The sequence below is a fragment of the Chionomys nivalis genome, chromosome 20 (genome assembly GCF_950005125.1).
Source record: "Chionomys nivalis chromosome 20, mChiNiv1.1, whole genome shotgun sequence".
NCBI classification, from domain to species: domain Eukaryota; kingdom Metazoa; phylum Chordata; class Mammalia; order Rodentia; family Cricetidae; genus Chionomys; species Chionomys nivalis.
Window position 1 is genome coordinate 56,884,000 of NC_080105.1, and position 24,062 is coordinate 56,908,061.

Genomic DNA, 24,062 nt, shown 5'->3' on the forward strand with positions numbered 1-24,062 from the left:
TCACTGTGTTGCCCTTCTTAGTTCGTGGGTCACATGGATGTGAGTCCCTGTGGAAGAGTGCTGTGAACTCTCAGATGGGCCTTCTCCACCGGTGCCAGCTACTGGCTCATTTCTATGCCTTAGAACATCCGAATCAATGTCTATTTTCTACCCTGTTTTTCAGAAAACATCTACCACCAGGAACCAGGCAACAAAAGGGTTTTAATTTCTCTCTCCACTTTGCTGCCTCCTCTGAGCTAGAAAATTCCTTCTCTAGGGTTGGCTTGTGGCTCTCTCTGGATCTCCAGGGCTGTAGGGCTCAGGAAGGATGTGAAGTGGACTCAGCTCTGGAGCGGCTTTCTCGCCTTAGCAGTGCCAGGAGTCAAGATATTTAAGTTTTCATCACGAGAGAAGTGCCGCTCATGTATTTTCAGGATATATAAGCAAACGGAGTTAAGCAGAAAGAGGAGGTGTAAACAGCACACAGAAACATCGCAGTTCTTGAGGACGACCCCCACCTCATCTGTCGGCCACTGCACATGGCCTCGTCTTTGCCCTGGGTTGTCACCAGTCTGCTGTTTATCAGGCACCGGCTTTGCTGCTACAGCGAACAGCCATGATGTGAATGACGTCTGTTACAGCCAATGCACTTCACCAAAGATTGCCCCATTTCCCTTTATTAATGCATTTTGTTGGTAGGACCAAAATCTAGAGTAAAGCTTATTATGGTTCAGGTCCAGAGATGATGGCTTCAAGGATAACGGAGATGCATTTTTTCTGTGTGTGTGTGTGTGTGTGTAGGATAATTGAACCATGTGTGTGCTAGGTGTGAGCTGTTACTCAGCCACCTCCTGCTTCTGAATACGCTGTCTGTCAACCACTGCATTCTTCCCGCTGTGCTGTTGTGTGACTCTGCTCAGAGAAGCTATGTCAACATTTTCTCTTTTAGCAATGTATCTTTTTTCTTCATTTAGCCCACACTGACCTTGAACTCATGTTTCTCTTGCCTCCATCTCCTAATGCTGGGATTACAGCTGTGTGCCATCATGCCTGGCTGTGTTTTTTTTTTTTTTTTGTTTTGTTTTGTTTTGGATGGAGCTCCATGTTAGTCTTTCTTGGCTATCAAATCCTGGATAGTGTTTCCATCATCTTCTGACATTAAATATTGTCATATTGGGATACAGTAGAGGGGATTATTTGAAACAGTGGCCTTCCCTTGTAGCAAGATTAGCTCATCTCAACATCTCTCCACAAGCCCTGTTGCTCAAAAGTCCCTGTGTGCTGCTGGTGGTTAGATTACAGGGTTACCTGTATGGAAGCCACTTGACAGACAGGGGTCTCATTAGAGAGACACATGGAGCCTCATATTGGAAAAGGAAGAAGATACAGCTCACTCAGAGAGCAGACCAATGACTGGCTGCTCCCAGCTGCCATGGGCTCTGTCCTTTCTGTTCCTGATCCAGGGGTTTTTATCATCTCAGAGTTTCTGCTCCTCGACAAACAGCGGCAAAGACCCAATGACAAGACCTTCTTCCCTACTGTGTTTCTTTTCTTTTAAGCCTGAATCTCACTATGTAGCCCTGGCTGGCCTGGAACTCACTATGTAGACCAGGCTGGCTTCGAACTCAGAGAGCCACTGGCCTCTGCTGGAATTAAAGGCCTGGACCACCAAAACCAGACACTATTTCCTTCATTTTTCCTGAGTTCTCTCACTTGAACTTACACTGCTAGATTCAGAGTCCCGGAAGGTTAAGAACTATTTGACCCCAGAACCGGGCCCCATGGCTGTGGTGGGAGATTCTTAGGATGAAAACTGCGGCAGGAAGGCATTTCCTGCGGCCTTGAGCATCACCTCTACAGCATGCACACATGATAGCAAAATTTTAAAAATTAAAAAAAATTAAATTGAATTAATGACTTGATCAGAACTCATGGTCAAACATTACATGTTAGAGGATAACTAAAAAAACTGGCTAACTAAAAAACAAACTAAAATCAACCTCACTGAGAAAGTGATTCTCAACCTGTGGGTCATGATCCCCTCCCCCCATCAACAAGCCTCTATCTCCAAAAATACCTACATTACAACTCCTAACAGCAGCAAAATTACAGTTATGAAGGAGCAATGAAAATAATTTTATAGTTGGGGTCACCACAACACGAGGAACTGTATTAAAGGGTCACAGCATTAGGAAGGTTGAGAACCACTGCTTTGGACCAACTTTGGAGGGTGAAGGAGCCCGGCCAAACTGTCTTTACCTCTTAGACGGTGGTGACACCGTGGCTTTGGACAACATTCTGTGATGGGATTTGCTCCGTGTTTCCTACTAAGCCGCCTCTGGCTTCACAGTGTGTGAGGAGATAGGACAGGTTAGGAGGTCTTAAACCATCTGTTAGAGCTGTATGCGCCGTAATTCACAGGAAGAGGAAGGTTAGATCCTGCTCTGACCAGGGAGTGAGGCGGGACAGAGGGCTCCGCTGCAGTTCCTGCCCTACTCTACCATGGAATTTTCTAGAGGTTGGTGGCTCTGCCTGTGGGAAGCAATGACCCCCTCCCTGCAGTTCAGCACAGAGGGTGGAGAATTGTGTTCTATGCATTTTGCACAAGCCCATTCACTTTGTAACTAGAGCGTTGTCTTGGAACTGAACCACAGTGCATTTGTGATTTCTCCTTGGAGCCCAAAAGTTATCCAGTGACAGGGTTTCTGCTGTTGGCTGTCACCATGGTGAGAACACAGTAACGAGGGTGCCATGTCCATATAAGGCCGAGTCAGAGGAGCACAGTCTGCAGGGAGGCAGTCTGCAGGCTGTGTGGCGGCTACAGTAGCACCGTAGGGAAATATATGGTAAGTGACCCCAGGGGAAACTGTGGGAAAGAACACACCATGCACAGGCTCTCTGGACAACAGACTCCGCCCTAATGCTATTTTTACAATTACATTATTTAATAAAAATATTATTGAACCCAAAGCAGTTCAGAAGTAGCCTTGCTTTCTGCAGATATATGTACGGGTGACTATGTTATGAAGGTCCTGTCTGCGTGCATACACCTGATTTATAACACGGAAACAGATTCTAAATCTTCATCATTTGTGGTGAACAGACTCAGCTGGCCCGGGGAAGGAAATATCCTTGGTGAAGCGCCCAGTGACATCTTTGGCGACACACATAGTATCATTACCAGTTTTCCTGTTGGCTCTGCTTTATTCTGTGACGTATGTGATACACTCCACTAACGTCTTGTGTGCTAACTGAGCCTGCCAGAAGTTCTCCGGTGCCTTCTATCCCCTCAAAGGTGCAAGGATGAGATAGAATCTAGTTAGAACCAAGCATGGGAGTGTACCCTGCCATGTGACTGGCCACCTGAGCCCGAGAGGGCAACACTGAGGTGAGGCCCCGTGGTGAGCATCATTTCCTCAGTCTTAACCATGACAAGAAAGCCATCTAAGCCTAAGTTCTGATGACCAGACAGGCCAAGTTAAGGGAAGAGTCAGTTTGTCACTTTATGTGGCCACGGCTAAACCAGACCCAGGTGCTTACTTAGTGAGGGACACTGGGAAATGACATTGCAGAAGAGGATGGGAACACCCTAAATGCTGACTTGGGGATGGATCTGGGTGAAAGTCACTGGAGAATCAAAAGCCATTGTGAGAGACAATCGTAGGACAAGTGACAAGCATTCCCGGCTGCTATCCAGCTGCACTGGTGAAGCAAAGGTGACGAATGTGGCAGACATAGGGTGGCCCTGTGGAGCACCACCCCTCACAGCCCATGCACGCAAGCTGGCTGTTGGCCCAAGCCTAGGACCTCATGGATGCTCAGCAAATGATCCAACACTGAACTCCACCCCAGTGAAAAGATACCTCCCTTTAAAAAAAGGAAATATAATTTAATTATATCTTATAAGATTTTAAGAATTAAAATCTGGGGAGTGTGTGGTCATAGCACATTGTGGGTAAGTTATGATAATGTCAAAAAATACACTTTGCCTAAAGAAGAATAGGATACACACATACCTTTTTAAAAAGAATGCATTAGCTTATCTTAACATAGCTTATCAGCTATAACACCTTATGCTCTTATAGAGGACCCAGGATTTAGTCCTAGCACAAATGTTTTGGCTCACAACTGTCTGTAAACACAATTCTGGGATATGTGACGCCCTCTTCTGGCCTCTGTGAGCACTGCACACAGGTTGTACACATACACACATACACGTAAATATTCTTACACATAAAACAAAAAATATAAAAGTAATCCTAAAAACAAACTATCAGTTTTAAAGGCAACAGAGCAAAAGCAATCACCTGAAGACTGAAGGAAGACACTAAACCCACTGCCTACTGGGTGCCATGGCAATCACTCGGTGACCTTCTCCTTACTTGTTGAGGAAATCACCCTCATCAAGCACACTCAGGGCATGAGTGGTTTCGTGGGATTCCTTTCCCTGGTGCAATTCCCAAAGCTCTCAAGTTTACACACACCCACACTGTATCACTGGGCAACCATGCTTTTCTTCATATAATGCAATATGTTTATAAAATATTTGCATATGTAAAACACGAGTTTACAATATCACTGTATTAATCACACATACACAAATTAATCTTAAAAACCAAACAGTGGTGCCTGCGCAACATTCTTCCCTAAAATCACAATAAGTCATGTGATTGTCTTATGCTTGCATACATTGTTGCAATAATCCTTAGACTTCACCACAAGGGAGGGCAAGCCTAGGTCACAGGCTTTTATATAAGGAACTTGAGCGTTCTCGGGTTGTGGTCCCTAGGGTCTCTGGAACTAAGCTCCGCCCCCCCCCCCCCCCCCCCCGTGGCTACCTAGGGACGTCTGTGCTTGCCTGTATTAATCACCAAGAGAAATTGGAAAGAAGTGTAGTTCCTATGGAGCCCATTTTGTGACTTACTGCACGATGTAAGGGGACCAGTTGTACTGTGTCATAGTAAAGTGTTATCAAACTGGGCAATTCAAGGCACTTCAAACAGCATCAAGAAATATTATCCGACTCTGTTGTGACTTACCCGCGCTCCTTTCTCAGGGTAGCACTGGCAGCCGCCGCTGCAGTCTCTCCCTCCGCAGGGCACATCCAGCTTCTTCACCCCCTGTGGAAGCCAGACAGAAGACAGAGTTTTCTTATGAATGACATTTATCCTGTTGCGAGTACTTTCTACTCTAAGGTCGAGCCACCATCCAAAATGGCCCACAAGCCCAGCTTAGAACATCTGTGGGTTCCCAGCAGAACTGCATAGAAGGGACAGGGTCCCCAACCACCACATTGTCCTGAGCTGTCTCACTGCTGGCCACACCCCACATCACTGTGGCATGTGTGCTGCCCTGAGTGAGACAAAGGTGCAGCCTGGTCCCAGAAGTTCCCAGGTGCACAGGGTTGCTGCTGGCACAGTACACTCTGCAGGCAACTAAAGAAACCACTGACTCTGGATGTTGAGCTAGGACCCGGACTTGAGGGTCAAAAGAAACGTTCCTCAGACCCAGGGCTGGGCAGGGAAGCACCATCCCAGGGCCCAATAGGCAGATCCTCAGTGATATGGGGAGATTCAGGGCACACTTTGAAGGCAAGTGATCCATGGGAGAGGCATTGGTACGATACCCCAACTCCTACCATGGAATATCAATGAGACAAAAAAGGAGGTGCCTGTGAGGAGGCAGAGTTGGCAAATACCCCCAACAGCACCTGCAACTCAGCTGGTGTGCATTGGCAGGAAAGTTGAGATGCACCTTCTCCCCGCCGCCCCGCCCACCTCCTCAGGCTCTCTGTGAGGAGGAGAAACTGAGGAATGAGCCTTTCCTAAGTGCTGGACTGGTTAGCTGCTGGCTTCTGGATGGTGGAGCCTGGGTCACACAGCCAGGAGCCTGGACTTCCCTTTCAGACCATGCCCACAGGACGTAGGAAATGACAAGTACCCTGACTCCCTTTCTTCTCTTCTTACTAGCCAAGCATCCGCTGTGGTCCCCACAGTCCCCTACAGATGGGTTGGTACAGCCCTTCTGCGTGCTGGAGCAGGACAGAAGTCAACACAACTCAGCCTGTTCTATCTTGGCCACAGTCTGATGCCAGCCAACTCACAGAGCCGAGATGTAGGCAGTTACACCTAAGGGACCCTGTAATTGTGTACGGTAGACAAGGCTTCTGCCACTCACTTAACCAAACTTTATGCACGTGAGCCCAGCAGATGATAGTATTCCTCTAACACTGAAAGGTTTTAACCACAGAATTAAAGCTTTTGATACACTTATTTATTCTTGTGTCCCTGTGCATTGTCCCAGGAGGTCAGTGCACAGCTTGTGGGCATCGGCTCTCTCCTTCTAGGACTGGACTCGGCCAGTGCCTTTACCTGATGAGCCCCACTGCTGAGATTTCACTGTGGGCTAAGTCTCAGAGACTTAGCAAAAGGTCACTGGGAGATGTAAGTCTCAGGACACAAGCCTGCCCTCTGTGTTCCCATTCTTCTAGGTCTCCCTGTGGAGATGCCAATGGTATCACCTCGGACCTTCCCAGGTCTTGCAGAGTCCAGGTTTCATGCACACTGCACGGGGTGTGGAGGCCCCCGGAGGCATCTGACTCAGCACCACCTGGCCACAGTCCACCTTGGGGATCTGCAAGCCCTCAGGCTCTTTTTGTCCAGACAAGGTTTTCTTGTTGGCTGAGCATTTCCTAGCTGAGGTCTCACTCCACAGCCCTGCGGTTGCAACCTTGATAATAATTCTCTACCTAATCTGCTGTCTGATGAACTCCGAAAAGGCCCAACCTTCTCAAATCTTTTAAAAAGCAATTCCCCCCAGAACTCTTTTCGAGGCAATAAAACAACAGGAGGTACATGGTGTAAGTGTAAATGTATATACAATTCTTTTATGCCTTTAAAACACAAATCTATGTTTTTACTAGTTCTTTTTTTGTGGCTTTGGTGCACATCTACACTGTGGCTCCTCAAGTCCAGGTTTTGAAGGTGAGATTTCTAGAAACAAGGTAGATATTGAAGTGTGGGTTTCCTAGAAGGCCCTGGTACTGAGGCACGAGTCTGGATGGGCCACCCCACTCATGTCTTATTATGTGTGACTATGACATGACCAGGCAGATACCTTGGCAACTGTGCTGCATTTACCTATAATTCACCCAGTAGCTGTTCAGAAAGCATCGGGAAGTCTTCAGTGCGAAAGGGACAAACCTGTTGCTCATACTCTTGATCTGCTGTTTCACATCATGTTTTTAATTTTGATTTTAGAGCTACTTGCCAAATCCCTAAATATAAATCAATGGCTGAAATGATCTTAAAGGTTTCAAATTGATCCAACAGGCTCTCTGGTTTGAGGGTTAGGGTTGGATTGTAGAAATGAGCAACACCTGTCTCATGTGGTGAGAACCAAACACAGTACCGGGAGGCGGCCCCTTAGACACCAGACCAGTTTGTCATGGCCTTTCTAGCCACCTCACCTGCCCTTCAGGGGTTCTCTTGTGAATTCCAGCATCTACAAGAGCCCTCAAGACATCGAGTGGAGTGTTGGGTTTCTAGGACAAACAGAAATATTGACACATTGGGGCAGGGCATGTACTCCAGACAGACTCTTAGAGACCGGACACGTCTCTGGACCAAACTACTGCATTCTCCTAACAGGAAGTAGGACTCTGGAACATTCTCAAGATATGAATGCCTTCCTGAGACCATGGATGAGAAAGAGGAGAGCTTCTGTGTGGGCTCTGTGCCTGAACACCTTTCCCTACACCTCAGAAGGAACACCGAAAGCTCACACAAGCCCCGCCACTCTCCGCTTTGAATCAGATTCTTTAATCCACAGCTCAGCACTATTCAAGGTCAAATCATCATCCTAATTGTTACCAAGTACTTAATAAAAATGGTGGGTTCTTCCCACTTGACCGTCTTGGGAGCCTGCTGAACCATCCTGAACTTTATTTCCACCTTCACAAGAGTGAGTTCCCCCCTGTGTAGCCTTTTGAGTCCTCTTTAAGCTCTTTGTATTTCCCCTTTACAATCACAGGTTAAACAAGGGTCCCAGGAGTACCTGGCCAATACACTGCTAAGATGGAGTTCCTAGGGTGGGGCTCCCACATGCTCACCATGTGTTGTGACTGCACACATCTCTTCGGGTGAGCGGACACTCTGCTTAGTGGACTGTCTTAATCCCAGGGTGAACACGACGCGTGGTTCTGGAGAGAGGGTTGTAGTTACACTGGCGAAGCCACAGAAGTGGCCACAAAATCCTGAGCCACCAGCCTCATGTGTTTGTGTCTACTCTGAAGTCGCTCCTCCTGTGAGATCCTGGGACCAGTAAGGAGCCTGTGTTGTGGGCTGGTTGAACCACGCGAGAGTATCTGGCCCTCCAGCTGCAAATTATCTGGACGCTCGCTGCACGGGTGGCTGGAGCCAATCACTAGCTTTCCCTTGACCAGGTCACTCACTCCGCACTCACCCACTGACTCTCTCATAGACTTTCACACTTACACACTCATGCACACTCATTCCCCACTTATACATGCATGTGCAACCACAAACTCCTCACTTGCACTTACGCACCCTTGCTCACTGAGGCACTCACTCAGACAGACCACCCGCTGTCTCATCCTTTGCTAAACACTGACTTTGGACTTTGGACTATGCTGGGCTCTGGTGTAAAGTGGACATATTGCACACAGTCCCTGCCTTCATGGTATGTGAGTAACTAGAGAAGATTGGCAAAATAAACACATCTGTGCCTAAATCCACATCGTTTAAATTCTGGTACATGTTTTGTGGAAGAAAGTAGCTGGGACACTGAGCCAGTAACAAGCAGGTGTTGGGTATAACTGTACCTCTTGGCACTTGTCCCTGTGTTCACCGTATGGAGACTGCCTTGCAGCATCCATCTGTGGGTCCCCTTACCAAACTCAACAAGAATTAGAGATGCCAATCATCAACTCCTTCCTGAAGAAATCACGCTAGCCATCCCAACACCTGCTACACTGGACACTGAGCCCTATCTAGGATCCCAGCCCTGCCAACATGGCAGAAGACTGGACATGACTGTTAGGGGAGGGGAGGGGACACGAATATCCACTCCTTGTCAGCTTTGGATGTATGCTGTATTGTGGAGCCTCAGCAATGCGGAAGCAATGTCAAGCCTGGAGCCATGAGACAGCGCTGCATGGAGCTTCCATAGCAGATGTGCAGGAGACCGGCTGCACCCACAGGAGGCATGAAGTGCGGCTAATTCCTGCAAGCGGTTCCCAGGAGCAAACCATGTGGACAGCTAGGAGGCGAGCAGAGCTCCACAGCTGCCGGAAAGACAAGTGGCACAGTGGTGAATTGCCGGGTAAGGCTAAGGAGGATGGAGCTGAGATTAGAGACAGGGATTGTCACCAAATAGGTCACCTCTAAATGACAGCTGTCCTCCCACTGCCCCTGATACCCTAAGTGTGGAGTGTGAACGTGGAGCCAGTCAGGAACACAGATAAGAACAGCCACAGCTGTTGTGCGGAGGGGGCACATGCCTTTAATCCCAGGCAAAGGCAGGTGGGCAGACGGAGGCAGGTGGATTCGTGAGGCCAGTTTGGTCTATAGAGCAAGCTCCAGGACAGCCGCGGCTACACAGAGAAACCCTGTCTTAAAAATAAATAAATAAATAAATAAATAAATAAATAAATAAATAAATGAAAAAGAGAAAAAGAAAAAAGGATGGGCCGCAGCCCGCCTCCCTCACGTTATTTCCAAGTCCAAGCTGCATGCAGACATCGTGTGGACAGGAGCCCAGAGGACCAGCTCATCAAGGAACGGGCCCAGCTATGGCCGTACCAGTCTGAACATGGCTGACATCATCAATGAGTGGTCCCTTCGCTGGAGCAGAAGAATCTCCTCCAGGTTCAGTGGGGTCCCTGGCTAAGTGGACCCTGAATCTGTCCATCCTAGGACACTGCTTCACTCCTCCTTCTGACCCTGACCCCTGTTCCCTGTTCCCTAGGGGAATTGGGAGAATCGTGGAACCCAGGTCTCAGACACTGGATTTCCAATCAGCGTAACATGGGACCTTCCTTTCCTTTTTAAATACTGCCCTTTGGGGCTCCTCTCTCTCAGCTGAGCTATATCTCACCCTGAATTGGTAGCCAGCACAGCTGCATGTTTTTTTTTCTTTAAATATTTATTTATTATTACACAGTGTTCAGCCTGCAGGCCAGAAGAGGGAGCCAGATCAAATTACAGATGATTGTGAGCCACCATATGGTTGCTGGAATTGAACTCAGGACCTCTGGAAGATCAGCCAGTGCTCTTAACTTCTGAGCCATCTCTCCAGCCCACGGCTGCATGGTTTTAAGTTACAGGATTTGGGAATGACCTGGATCACAGAGCAGCAGGTAGCAAAGCGAAGGCCTGGAGTTTGGCGTAGAAGACTCTAGACAGCATTTTTCACTCGAGATATATATATATATATATATATATATATATATATATATATATATATATCCTTTGAAGTCTCTGAATCTTGATACCATTACTTCTGAAAAGAATCTAAGACTCTCCACATCTTTATCACTCTCATCCTGGGGACTCTTACACCATTCTGGATGCACGAGCTGGGTTGTTATAAGCCCTTTGCTTCTGGGAACCCAGAAGTCATAACACCTTGTAAGGAAAGGCAGGCTCCAGCTTCCTGAACCAGGCTCCTCTCAGGCTCCAAAGTCATAGCTCAAGTTGCTGGCTCTCTGGCTCTGCCATCTATAAATGGAATGTGTGTGTTGGGGGGCAGGGCAGAGATGGGTGCTAGCAGCTGTGAGATTAAGGGCACATCCGGTCCCACAGTGAGCTGGCTCGGGCTCCAATCCCAGCGGCTAAGGGCCAATGACAAGACACAGTATCATGTTGCCTTCACCAGGGACTGTGTCCTACGGGACAGACAGATTCCTCCTTGCCTGGTAGAAAGGGTGGGCTCGGTCCCAAGTGTCGTGCAAGCCACCCAGCACCGCTCCTCCCAGAGACACGGCAGTACTTATGTTCAGGACACCGAAAGGTATCTTTGAATAATGACTTGAATACCAGAAAGCAGAACAAACAGGGAATTTAGAGGCCTGAAGACAATCTCTCTAGCTACTTGTGCAGACCAGCCACATCCAGGAAGGACATAAATCGACGCAAATGCACCCAGGTCCCCGCATACTTGAGGGTCACCTAAAGCTGACACTGCCATACGTGAATGAAAGGGGGAAAAGTCTGGCTCTTGTTTTTGACTTGTGCATAAAGAATGATTACTCAAATTTATATGAAGATCCAAGAACAAAACTCATCTGTCCTAAAACAAAGAATATTTTGTCCTCCACATGTTCCAAGAAACATCTTGTCCAAAGGAAGTTCTTTTAAGCCAGTATACCTCCAGCCAAAAAGAATCGCTTTGAAAGGAACTTGCAGATATTTCGGTACCGGTCGCCCCCAGCCTCTAACCCCAACCCTCCCCCGCAGAGGCATCTTTGAATAATTGACTCTAAGCCACACCAGAGGTAAGTCTTACTGTCGAAGGTAATATGGTTCCCATTTGTGGGCAGCATAATCTATACAAGTCTTTGTTCTGTCACAAGTCCAGTCAAGCTGGGCGTTTTACAGACTTCTTTAACCCACCAGCAGGCCAACGAAGGGGAGAAAGCCAACTTGGGAACAAGGTTCCCAGTACATTTCTATTAGTTTATCAAAACAGGAAGTATAAGCCATTTCCGCACATGCAGCTTTAGAAATTAAGGAAATAATTCCAACATGGTATTAGCAAGACAAGGTATATGGAAAGGAAACACAAATGGCAGCAGCACACCCAGTGGGCGGCCTGGAGGTCCAGCGACTCCTTTGCCTTTGTTTCAGGCCGGCTCAGTGAGTGCGGCCACTCGAAGGCAGCCTGAGACCATTGGCAGCTAGGGAGAAAGGCAGATGATGGGCAGAAATGTTCTCTCTGCTCACCTAGGGGACCGATAGCCAGGAAGGATGGCTCCCCACCAAGCACCAAGTGATTCCAGGGTGGTGCGGCCACTGTTGTCTTGGGCATTCATGCATGGAAGGTCTCACGGGGAGGGGAGAGGTCAGACTGCTCTAAAGAACAAGAGAGGCAGGAACTTGGAGAGTACAGAGATTCCAGGATGAAGGTCATAGCCATGGGTGCGCTCACTGGTCCTCATTCTCGTCTCCATGGCAGCATATTTATATGCCTCATGTGAGCCCTGGGGAACAACATGCATTCTGGGAGGTAGAGGCGGGACGGTCAGGAATTTAAAGACAGCTTCAGCTACATAGCCACCAAGGCAACTCCAAGCTGGTGGTTTCCAAACCTGATTTGCTTTTGACAAAGCAACATGAGATGCCATGTTGGGGAGTGGGGGTGGGACAGGCTGAGAGCAGGAACCTGACAGATGGGAGAGGAACCTTCCAGAAGGCTCCCCAAGTCACATCATTGATTCTGTGATGGCTCACAAGGGCTAGATGACAGACTTGCGGGTTGGTGGACTTGCGCATGAGTAACGGTATCTAGGCACTCTGTGAGTGATGGCGTGAAAGACATCTGGGTGGAGATTGCCCTAACCGTGCTGAACTCCAAACTGAGGCTGTTCACTCACCCTCCCACAGGAGTTGAGGGTTGACTGACTGCTTCTCAGACACTCTTTGCTGTCCAAGTCCAGGGTCATTAACGTCAGACAGACAGACAGACAGCCTAGCTTATGGGCCTGGGGCTGCAGACACAGGAATGAGAGCTGAGCCCCAGCCAAGGATGGGTGAGCCAGACGCTGCCTCAGAAAACACCTGGCCTAGGGCTAGGGATGATCTCAGGTGTGGGTGGGCCGGGGCTGCAGGTGGAGACAAGCTGGCCTTGGGCAGCTGGAGGAGGAGAGAGGAACTTGGCATTTCCTGTTGCACGCTCCTCCTGCCTCGGGCTGCTTCCTGTGTATGTGTTTCCCTTATGGAGTGTCTCTCCTCTCACAGGGGGAGGAAGGTGCACCCCTCGTCCTGCTGCTGCAGGCAGGGAGAAGCCCAGGCAGGTGTCAATGACTGACAAGCTACCCCTAGCCACCTGTCCAAAAGCACTCCTTCCCTGGCTTTGGAGAGCAGCCGGGTCCCTACAAGGAGTTCAGGCTCCCTTGCAGTGTGGCTTCACTAAGTGCTAGGTGAGGGATGGGTCATCTCTCCCAGGAGTCTGGAACGTAGTGGACCTGGGCAGAGGCTGCTGGGCTGAGTCAGGCAAAGCTGGTGACCAATCAGGTGTGGTCAGCTGGGATGGAACTGGCCAAAGAGCCCACAGGGAACCATGGAAAACCCCGGAAATACGGGTGGTAGCTGGCACGAGGGGTATTCTGACTGCCATATGAAATGCCTGTATTTGTTTCCACAGCATCTAGTATCTTTCTTCTAAGGTTTAGTTATCTTTAACTACCATGTCTTCATGAGTGTATGTGTGGGTGTATGCACACGTGACTCTGAGTGTCCCTGGAGGGAGAGGATTCCCTGGAGCTGGAGCTGGAGGTGGTTGTGAGCTGCCTAACACGCGTGTTAGGAATTGAGCTCAGGTCTTCTGTCAGAACGGTGTGCACTCTTTTCACTGCTGAGCCTTCAATCCAGCCCACTGTCGCATCCAAAGTCTCAATGCTGTTGTCCATGGACTTCCTCTTTTTTGCTTGTTTTCTTGCTTTTTTTTGTTTTGCGGTCACCTTAGGTGTTCAGGGAGTTATGTAGGCCAGGCTAGTCTTGAACTCACAGAGATCTGCCTGCCTCTGCCTCCTGACTGCAGGGATTAAAGTTGTGCTCTTTCACGCCTGGCACTGGCTATTTATTTATTATTTTAATGATGTGTACGTATGTTTGTGGGGGTGTGCACATATGTGGAGGTGCCTACAGAGGCCGGGGCTGTCAGCTCTCCTGGTCCTGAAGTTGTGAGTGTCGTGAGCCGTACCATGTGGGTGATGGGAAGAGAACCAAGATCCTTTGCAAGAGCAGCAAGTGCTCTTTAGCTGCTGAACCATCTCCCCAGGCCATCCTTAGAGTTCTAATTCCTACTGACTTCCTAAAATCCATCCTGTTACCTGCCCCTTATAATTGCTATGGCAACATGGTCAGTTGCTAAGGCAACTACAGATTTATTTTCATTGAAGTTTGAGTGTCTGTGTGAATCTATGGCCACACTCCAAACTGAACAAGGGTGTGTGTATGTGTATGTGTGGGTGGGGGGGGTACTTTGTTTACCTACCTCCAAGGACTGACTCGAACTCAAAAGTCTCATCAAGCAAGAATGTGTCCTTTGGTCCTGCCAGAGGCAAGTCCCACTGCACCTTCCTTCTATCCCCTTCTCCCCAGACCTGTGGCTAGGGCGGTACAGAGGTCCTGCCACTCTCCCTCAGCACACTGGAGAAGCAGGCCTAACCGCTGGTCCTAAGGCCACTCTTGCTAAGGTTGTTTCACAGCTGGTACTGTTCTGGAATTTCCCATACACACCCGCCACCTCGGGGGGCACTGTTGTATGCACACACAGCCAAAACGGCCGGAGCAGATACCAGCTCCTCCTGTTTGAAGTCATTTTTCTGATTTCTAGGAGTTTCTTGGTTGGGTCTATCAATGGGCTAATTTTGGAAACTACTGCCTCCATCCCACACTTTCCCTAGCCACACCTGGCTGGTGGGTACTTCTGGTAAGAGTCCTTTAGTCAGCAGTCACCTCACACACTGCCCACAGGACAGCCTGCTCCATGCTTACCCTCTCAGTCCCTCCACTCTGGTCGGTCTCCGGGACTATGCCCTTGCTTCTCCCATCGCTACCACCTCAGCTCTGCTCCTCCTCTACTTCCCAAGTCTCCTTCCTTTTTCAGCTCCAGCCGAACACTTCATAAAATATTTTCCCACAGTGATGGAATGTCAAGGACTTTAAAGGCACCTAGCATGGACACCCCTGACTCTGCATCTTCCCCGAAGAACGTGTACACGCTGTTCCGTTCCCCAGCCTGGAATGTCCTTTGCACTTCCACCACCACCGTGTGCAGTCAAGACTCAGCTGGAACAGCCACTCATACTGGGGAAAAGGGAATCAGACCACACTGGCTTCACTTCCCATCCCTACCCACCCTTTTTAGGCACAGGGATTTCTGCTACAACGTATCACATGACCTTGTCAGAAAGCTATTCGCATTCTACTGCGCACAGCAAAACTAGCAAGGCACATGGGAAGAAGTGTGGAGCGGCACATGCCATACCCTCTGACTTCATCACCAGGGTTCTAATAAAATTAAGCCAATTAAAGTAATAGCAGAGCTTAAAAAGACATGGTAACCTCCCAATGAGTTAAAAACAGCCTTTGTGAAGAAAAGCAGAGGCATCGTGGAAGAGAAGGGGCGTGAGGACCGTGGTGATTGGCACATAGAAGTGAGCAAAGCTAATATGCCCAGCACCTGGGAGGAGCCTGCAGAAAGCCCCTCTGAGACAGTGGCTGTCCTGGCAGAGGCAAGAGAAAGGCTATCGGGACTTGACAGCCTGTACAGCTTGCTGTGTGGACCTGCGCATGCCACCTGCACCATTAGTTCCTGTGATCTGAGGACACCACGCACGCACCCGTGCATTCTGTCGACATCATGTCTACTAGCTGTCTGTCTGTCAGCAAGGATGAGTTAGAGAGACACACTCTAAGAAAGCAGACCCTGTGGTGGTCGCCACACATGTGGGGGGTAGGCGCCGAGAAGGAAACTGGCCTCCTTGTGCCGGCTGTTGACCATGGCCATGTTGTAGCCCATGGCACACTGTTCTGTCTTAGGGTGGAGGCTCGTCAGGTTCCTGCAGCCTTCATCTCATGTAATTACAGGTAGAAGATGTCTCTCTCAGTAGGGTCAAATACTAGATCCAGAATAAATGTTCTTAAACATTTATTCTTTCCTGTACATGTGCTGGTCAGCCAGAGAGACACAGTCTGCCGACACCCCATTTAACGCAGGCATTAGCTCACAGCCTACCTACACTAAATTCTAATGATTTATATGGCATGTCAGCTCTTAGTGTTCTCTGGCCAGGAGTGAAAATGTGCATGTTGGTGTTGGCATACGGGTCTGAAGCGAATACTTAACACAGCTCATAAAAGAGAAGTGGGTCCATCCTTGAAGCTGTTTTCTCCCTGAGAAATATGCCTGACTGATGAGCGTGGTTCACTACCCTCTGGCCACACCTTTTGCGAAAGATCTGAGAAGAACAGACCGGGAGAGACCGAGCCACGCTTCGCACAATACAATAACATCTCTGTTCTGTGCACTGGAGACTGGTCCAGGCACGGAGTGCCTCGGTTTGTATTGGCATGTAAGGAATGGCAGAGGCCCTGCCTGGGCAGGCTGTGCTTTTGATATGCACAGCTTCACCGCGCAAACCCTGTGTGTGTCACCAGCTCCAGGACTGGTGGAGTTCTGATACCAGCAGCGTAGCTGTTGGAAGCACCTGCTTGCCTGGCTTCTGAGACGTAGTGCCTGCCTTTTCTCCTGTTTATGCTTGGCCAAGGTCGTCAGCCCTGGTGGTGTTTGGAAGGGCATGCGTATGACTTCACACATGAGTAATGACTCAGATTCCTTTGTCGTGACCTCATACTCTTTAGCGTCTGCTCATTAAACTGGAAGGCCTGTGGACAGTCTGCTCTGAATGGTAGGAGGCAGGGCTGGTGGCCCGGGCGAGAGTGCCTATCAGACATGCCCAGTGTGTGTAGCATGCTGCCGCTGCTGCGTGAACGGTCCGCTCAGACACCCCACTAATCATTGTGTGTGCATGTATATGCAGGTGTACATGAATGTATTTGCATGTTTCCATGGAGGACAGAGATTGTTCCATGTTGGTGTCTTTCTCAACCACTCTCTACTTAAAGATTTGCGACTGGGCTTCTCCCTGACACTGGGGCTTTCCAGTCCTGCTAGACTGCCGTGTGAGGAGGACCAAGCGTTCTCCTGTTTCCCCTTTCCCCAGCACTGGGATTACAGGCACTTACCACGACTCAGCCATCTCCCGGCCACTCTCCCTGCAGTCACCTCTGATTCCTATTCTCTTTGCCCCCTCACCTCCCTGTAGAGGGCTCGGCTTGTTTAAATCCTCACTGGATGCTTCCCTAGATCGCAGTGTTATCCTATACACAGACTTGGCCCCCGGTTGGCTTAGACCAAGCTTTGTCTGCTGACCCTGCTGACGGGGTCTGTTCAGAGAGCAAACGCCCATTTTCATGAGTGAGCCCGTGTTGACGGTCCGCACTGGGGCTGTGACACTCCAGAAGCCCTTTCTGTCTATTCTCCTGAACTGATACGTGAACACAGGTGACTTTCTCAGCTTCGTAGCCTCAAAGAAGGGCCTTGCATGCAAGGGAGGCCTCCAGGGTCACCAGCTGCCTGGTGTCTTTGCCCTTCCTGGGGGGTCCAGTTGGTCCATCTCACAGCAAGGAGGAAGGTATACAACAGCCCTGCCCTCCAGTCTCTGCATAGAAGGGACACAGACTCTATCATCTTGCTATAGCCTGAAAGGAGAGGGCCTGGGCAGGGCTGGCTGAGGCAGGAGGCCTTGTTCAAGCCTTGATCTTTGTTTATTCCCACCCACTGAGGGGCCAGGCCAGGCCATTTGGTGCCCAGAGTTCAGAGCAGGTGACATTTCCATTATCCAGATAGCATACTGTTTATGGAGACGGGGATGTTTTAATTCTCCATCCAATGGCCTGCATATAACACTCATGAGTCTAGAAATAGCTAATGGAATTAACAGGAGAGAGGCAGTATCTTCATCTTAAGGACCACGCACTATTGTTTTCTCTGGAGTAAGACGTTGAGAAACATTTACCATGTTGATTTATCCCTAATAAATAGGCCTCTTGGTTTTTTTCTTTCTTAAGAGAAGGAATCTGGCTCAAGCATGGCTCGTGTGGCTTAATTGCTGAAACTTGTCCATAAGGTCAACTAATAAGTCAGGGACTTTAGGGACCCAAGCCAATACCTCTATTTTCTGGGTATTGCTATGAGCCCAAGCTAAAAATTCATGAATACTGAGCGGTTCTCTGGATGTATCCAAAGTGCCCTTATCAAACACAAACAATTAACATGCTGGGTCTGTAAACATCCAGGAGTGGACTTCCTCAGATATTCTAAGTGATGTCATCTGGCCCTTCTTTCATATCCGTTTTTATTATGTTCCTGTCCTTTCAAAACAGAGTCTGAACCACAGTCCCACAAAAGCCAGGAAATGTCACCCCTGGCAGCGGCAGACCTGGGAGCAAGAGGAAACTGATAAACTTCAAACACCTCCAGCCTGGGAGGGAGGGAGGAGGAGGGGCTCTCAGAGCAGTTTCATCTGGTGGATTTCGAACCCAGGGTCTTGCGTCTGCCAGACAAGTGCCCTATCATCGAGCAACCATCCCTTCAAACTGGGAATTCTTGCTTGCCCGTTGGAAACCACCACCAATGTTACCCTCAGGAAGCTAAAAGCACACAGGTCCCTGGCATTGCCCCAGGGGCAACATTCACAGTTCACCTGAAGCAAACACTCAGCCCACAAGCAGCAGGGGAGGCTATGGAGGCAGACAGACACCAGCACAGGGGACAGGTGATTCTGCACTGTCCGGATGAAACAGTAAAGTGTCCAGTCCCTCCTGCATGCCAGGCATTGCGCGTTTATCCAAGCTGGTATTCTCTAGGCTTGGGTCATGTCACTTTCTGGCCAAGAGGCCCAGCACAGAGACATGTGGATTGCAGTGACATCATGTCACCAAGCAGAAGACGGGGCGCTTTAGGGGGTTGGTGTGGAGGGTGCAGATGGAGGGGAATCGGTCTGACTGTGTCTGGGGGATTCTCCTAACAGAGGTAGTGTGAATCCGACTTGGACCGGCTCTGGGCTGGGCTCTGTCTTTTAGGTGGTGACGTCATTGTCCCTTCAACGGAGCTGGTCCTCAGTAGGTCTCTCCTGTCTCCTTCCTGACCCTGACCTTGTCATGATTCAGCGCTTCCTTTCACCCAGATCTCCACCCAGGGAGGAAGCCACTGCCAGGAACTGTAGCTCTCTCACACACCATAAATGTCCAGGCTGGGGGAGCCTGCCTGACCTCCGTACCTACACTTCGGTCTTTCCCTTAATGGACAATTTTCCCTTTGCTCAATAGCAACCCCCAAACACCCTAGACAGATGAAAGGCCAAAGTCCTTTGATGTCTGTGCCAGCAGTGCCCCTGAGATCACACAGTAGACAACCCGGGGAGACCAGAGGATGTGCGTGGTCTACATGCTGGACAGGCTTCTGGGTGACTTGACAGTCCAGGCCACAGGGAGACACCCCCCCCAAAAAAGACCTTCTTCAGTTTTCTTTGTCCCTTTCCAGCTAGCTGTGAGAAAGCATCCCGAGACTCACAGAGGGTCTCTGCTTTCTGCTGGAATTGTCCTGAGGACTGGACTGGTTCCTGGGGTGCTGGTGGTGAAAATCATGGGACCATGCCGCTCCAGGAACCAGAGCACCACGTCACAGAAGGATGCCAGGGTGGACCATGGGACAAACACACGCCCTCCTCTCTCTAGAGGAGTCAGCATGGACTGTTGGCTTTTTGTACTCCCAGCGGTCTCAAGGCTCCCCAGCCCCCTCTCATTCTGTTTCTTTACACCTTCAGAATGAGATGTCTTTGACAGACAGTAGACGATTTACCAGGATGGTTGCTGATTGAGATGCAGCAACACTGAGTTGATCTATAGCCTGGACTGCCTGTGACATTTGGGGACTCCTGGACTAGAGGTCTGCACACTCAGGAGTTATGAGACCATCTTACTACCAACTTCTCCTATCCCTCCCAGGACCCAGTCACACTTACGGTGTCATCATAGACAAACCCAATCACTGCACACAGGATTACTGCTCTACAGATTTAGAAACCCAACCCACTCCTGGAATACACGAATGCACCCTAGCCATCATTCAGTCTCTGACTGTCGGAATAGCTGTGGATAACCTAGACGTGGGTAGAAGTCCAGCATCTGTAGGGCCCCAGGACCTCCCTAATTTCTTCTTCCACTAAACCTGATGAAGGACCATTATGCTCCAGCTCCATCTAAATCATATGGTTCTGTCCCCAGCACTCAAGTTTAAAATCAGTTTTGGAACTAGTAAAGATGAGTAACATCCCACACCCCTTGTTGGAACAAGATCTCACCAGATAGCCCAGCCAGACTCTCCTCAAACTATGCTTCTCCTGCCTCAGCCTTCTGAGTGCTAGGGCTGTCAGCTCTTTCTTAGTGAAGATCTACTATGGGCTCTCCTTTCTCTCATCGTCTGTGTCTCAGGCCAACAGGGGAAGACAGAGGTCACTGCACTTCCACCTACACCAGTGGTTCTCAATCTGTGGGAGGCGACCCCCTTGAGGTCACCCGAACCTTTAACAGGGATCACATATCAGAAATCCTGCATATGAGATATTTACACGATGATTCATAACAGTAGAAAAATTACAGTTGTAAAATAGCAGCGAATCATTTCATGGTGTGTGGGGGGGTCACCACAGTATGAGGAACTGTATTAAAGGGTCCCAGTGTGAGGAAGGTTGAGAACCACTGATGGGGACTATCTGATGGGAACCCACAGTGGTAGCAAAGGTGTGTGAGCCCTGCAGGGCTTTGGAGGCACAGAAAGGCAGCCTGCTGCAGACACCGTTGCTGACTCCCCACTGAGCGCCAAGTGTTTTCAACCCTTTTTCTCCAGCTGGAAAACATATAGTGAGTGCTGCATGCTGTCTCTCCTCTCGGACCCTTTTCTTAGTGATTAGATTTGGTCCTTTGGAGTAAGCAATGATATTCTGCATAAAAAAACAACTCTCACTTTTTTTTTCCTACGCAGAAACTTCCTCTGAGCTCCGACTCAGGCTCATCTCTGCAAGGTGGTACCCTGAAGGTACCCTGAATGTACTCTGTGGATGAATTAATGGCTGCTGATGGCCTGACCCACGCAGTAAAGGTAGATTTAGATCTGCCAACCCCTGGTTGCCAATTTCTATCCCCAGTGTGTTCCGTTTCATTCCTTTTATGGGGCATGCAGCTCTCCCAGAAACTGTCGTGCAGTTTCAAGACCAGAACAAAACCCCAAACAAAAGCCTGGCTTCTTATTAAGCTTGTCCTACAGGCCAGCAGCCAGGACCTGGGGCTGGGGAGGGCAAACAGGACGGGGATGGAGGAGCTCATGTCTTCGGGGCACAGGAAACAAGGAACCCTTGCAAAGCTGAGGCTTCCAAATCAGGAAAACAATGTGTCATGGTTTGGGTTTGAGAAATCCCTCTGAGGTTTAAGTGTCAAATGCCTGGTTCCCATCTGGTGGCTCTACTTTGGGAGGCTGCGAAGCCTTTAGGGTATGGACCCTACCTGGGGAAAGTAGATCACCAAGAGCAGGCCTTAGAAAGTTGGAGGCTGGCTCCCACTTCCTGTTCTCTATGGTGTGAGTAGGTTCCCTCTCATGCCCTGGCTGCTGTGAACTGACCTGGAATGTGTCTCTCCTACTACAAGAGACTGAAACTAAGGTCAAGTAAATCTCTGTCCCTTAGAGCTGTTTCTGCCAGGTACTGTGGTCAGTGGCACAGAAGGTACTAACACACACTCACTCCTTCCTCAGCTGCAGGAGGGCCTTGCACGGCCCCAGTCTCACACACTCGACCTCTGGAGTGCCCACCTCAGCTTTTGTGGGAGGCTGTGTTTGTAGCGCGTGTTGGCTGCTGGACTCACACCACCTCCCCTCTTGGTTCTGCAGCTCCTGGCAGCCCCAGTGCTCTTGGAAATCATCTCTGTTTTGTGTCCTTTCTTCTCACCATCTGTTTCCCACGGTATCTCGCTCCTTTTGCAGCTCATGGTGGACAAGTCCTACAGTTCTGCCCTCTGATCGGCTTAGGTGAAGGCTCCTTCACTCAAAACTATAGAAGAATTTTTTTTTGTGTGTGTTCCAGTATCTGCGCCAGCTATGGACTCACTTACAGAATATAAAACCCATAAAAAGCTGTCCCAGCAAGGGCTCACAACGCTTGTTTAAAGATCAGTTCAGGATAATTTAGTAGCAAATACCTACCAAAGGTAGAGTTTTTGGAAAGAGTTTCTTCCGGTTCTAGAGCCCCAAAGAGCAATAGCTCCAGGGCTTTGCTACCACAATGCTTACTTTAGAAGCATATTCTTTGATGGTCACATCTGAGTGCCAAAACTTCAGTTAAGTACTGATGCTGAGTATGAACTCAGGACCTGTCTCTATATGTGCTCCAACACCGAGTTGGGGCCCCGACACTCTAATCTCCATAGATGAATGCTTGGTTTTTCCTAAGCTGCTCTGAACACTGATGGGGATGCCCTGTGTCCTCAGAGAATACACTGCAGGGCTTCCCTGCAGCATGCACATACAACTTCTGCTCCCAGGTGCACATTGGAACTTCTGTTGCAACTGGCAGAGGAGCCAGAAGCGGATCCGAGGGAAGCAGGCAAAGGCCTGGGTGTGGAACCCTACACACCATTCCACCACTTACAGTGGGAGCTAATCCTCCTCTGCTCAAGGCTTCTGATGGCACTGACGCTGAGAAACTGAGGTCCCAGACCCAGGCAGTATTGGAGTGAGGCCTGGATGTACCTCTTGCTTGTGCTCCTCTAGGGAGCCTGGATGAAGACAGGAGAAGACCTGTCTTCTCCAGGACACATAGCAGCTGCATGCTTCCTTGTCAGTGGGACATAGTACTCTGTGGGTATAATCAGACTGACCTGGCTGGTGGTCACTGGGGTCAGAAACAAAGGCAGCAGAAGCCAGCCCAAGCTGGCACCAACAGTTCCAATGAGCATAGCCACTGTGCCAGCCTCCGCGGGCACTCTCCAAAGTGCAGTCTGTTTTAAGGACCCCATAAAAACTTGCTTGTTCAGCTTCATTTTGATATTCACTTCCCACTTTTTTATTCATCTGTCCGCATGAATAGCACCATTATACTCAGCCCCCCTGAGTGTGGCATCGTTAGAGCTCCCTACATGTTCATGAAGGGTTGGCTATGCCCAAGACACACAATCAAACATATTATCAGAGAGTCATTAGAATATTTTCCAGGAAAAGAGGAAATGGTCAGCTCTTAATTCTTGGCATCAATGTTCCAGAATAGTGGAGAAAATAATTCAGAATGGCCCGAAGGAAAAAAAAAGTTAATTAAAAAAATCCCAAATTGTCTGGGAACATATACAGATGCAAGCAGCTGTAGGCTGAAGGGAAGGGACACAGCCCAGTGACCGTCTGGGGGTGAGAGTGAGAGCTGTGTTGCCACCGGAAGAATAAAGAGCCCAACACAAGTGGGCAGACAGCTATGCTTTCATGGTAACCTTTGAATTTTGCCTTCCAAAGTTACCTCTTCCCCATCCTCACTTCTCAAACATGTTATAATGACAGCGAGTTAGGATCCACCAATCAAGTACTTTAAATTCCCCAGAAGAGAAGTGTGTATAATAATGTTGACTCAACACCCAGTCCTGGGGAGGCAGAGGTGGGAGAATCACAAGCCCAAAGCCAGTCCAGACTACACAGGGAAATCTTATCTCAAAAGAGAAACAAAGATTCCTTCCTAGATTTTTTTTTTCTTCAAGAGTACATGTTACCCCTCTTGAAGATGTGTGCCAAAGCCCTGGTGACAGCCATGGGGGTAAACCAGAGCTCACAGTGTAGGACAGAACCAAGAACTCATGCATCACCTGAGACACCAGCAAATTTAAGAGTGCCATCAAGAGAACTCTAGTGGCTTGCGTCTGAAGAAGGGGCAGGTAGCTGCTCTCTGTGGGGCTGGTCTAATGTGAGCAGAGGACTCTCGGTCACTGGCCTCTGGCCTTCCTGTTACATGTCTTCCTATAGCGCTCTGGTGACACTCTGAGAGATGTCTCCCTCTTACTTTCTTAGCCTCCACCGTCCTCCTACAACCGCTCACAAATGATGCCTGCCTGGCATTTATTGCAGGGATGCTCTGGGATTTTCTCAACCATCCTCACAGTAGTCTACGATTCGGTTTCTGTCCAGGCTTCCTAGATTACACAGCTACCTGGCAGGGAATGAGTTTGTTTAGCTGATAAGCATTTCAA

The 24,062-nt window shown here is 49.2% G+C and overlaps 1 protein-coding gene across 3 annotated transcripts in view; it reads right to left on the reverse strand.

Annotated features, from left to right (window-relative positions):
- The window catches only part of Col4a2 (collagen type IV alpha 2 chain), a 134,070-nt gene that overhangs the window by 88,152 nt on the left and 21,856 nt on the right, over positions 1 to 24,062 (reverse strand). For all 3 annotated transcript variants that reach the window (XM_057752424.1, XM_057752425.1, XM_057752423.1), the window contains exon 4: positions 5,019 to 5,099. In XM_057752424.1, coding sequence (XP_057608407.1) covers positions 5,019 to 5,099 — 81 coding nt within the window. The remainder of the gene's footprint in view (positions 1 to 5,018; positions 5,100 to 24,062) is intronic.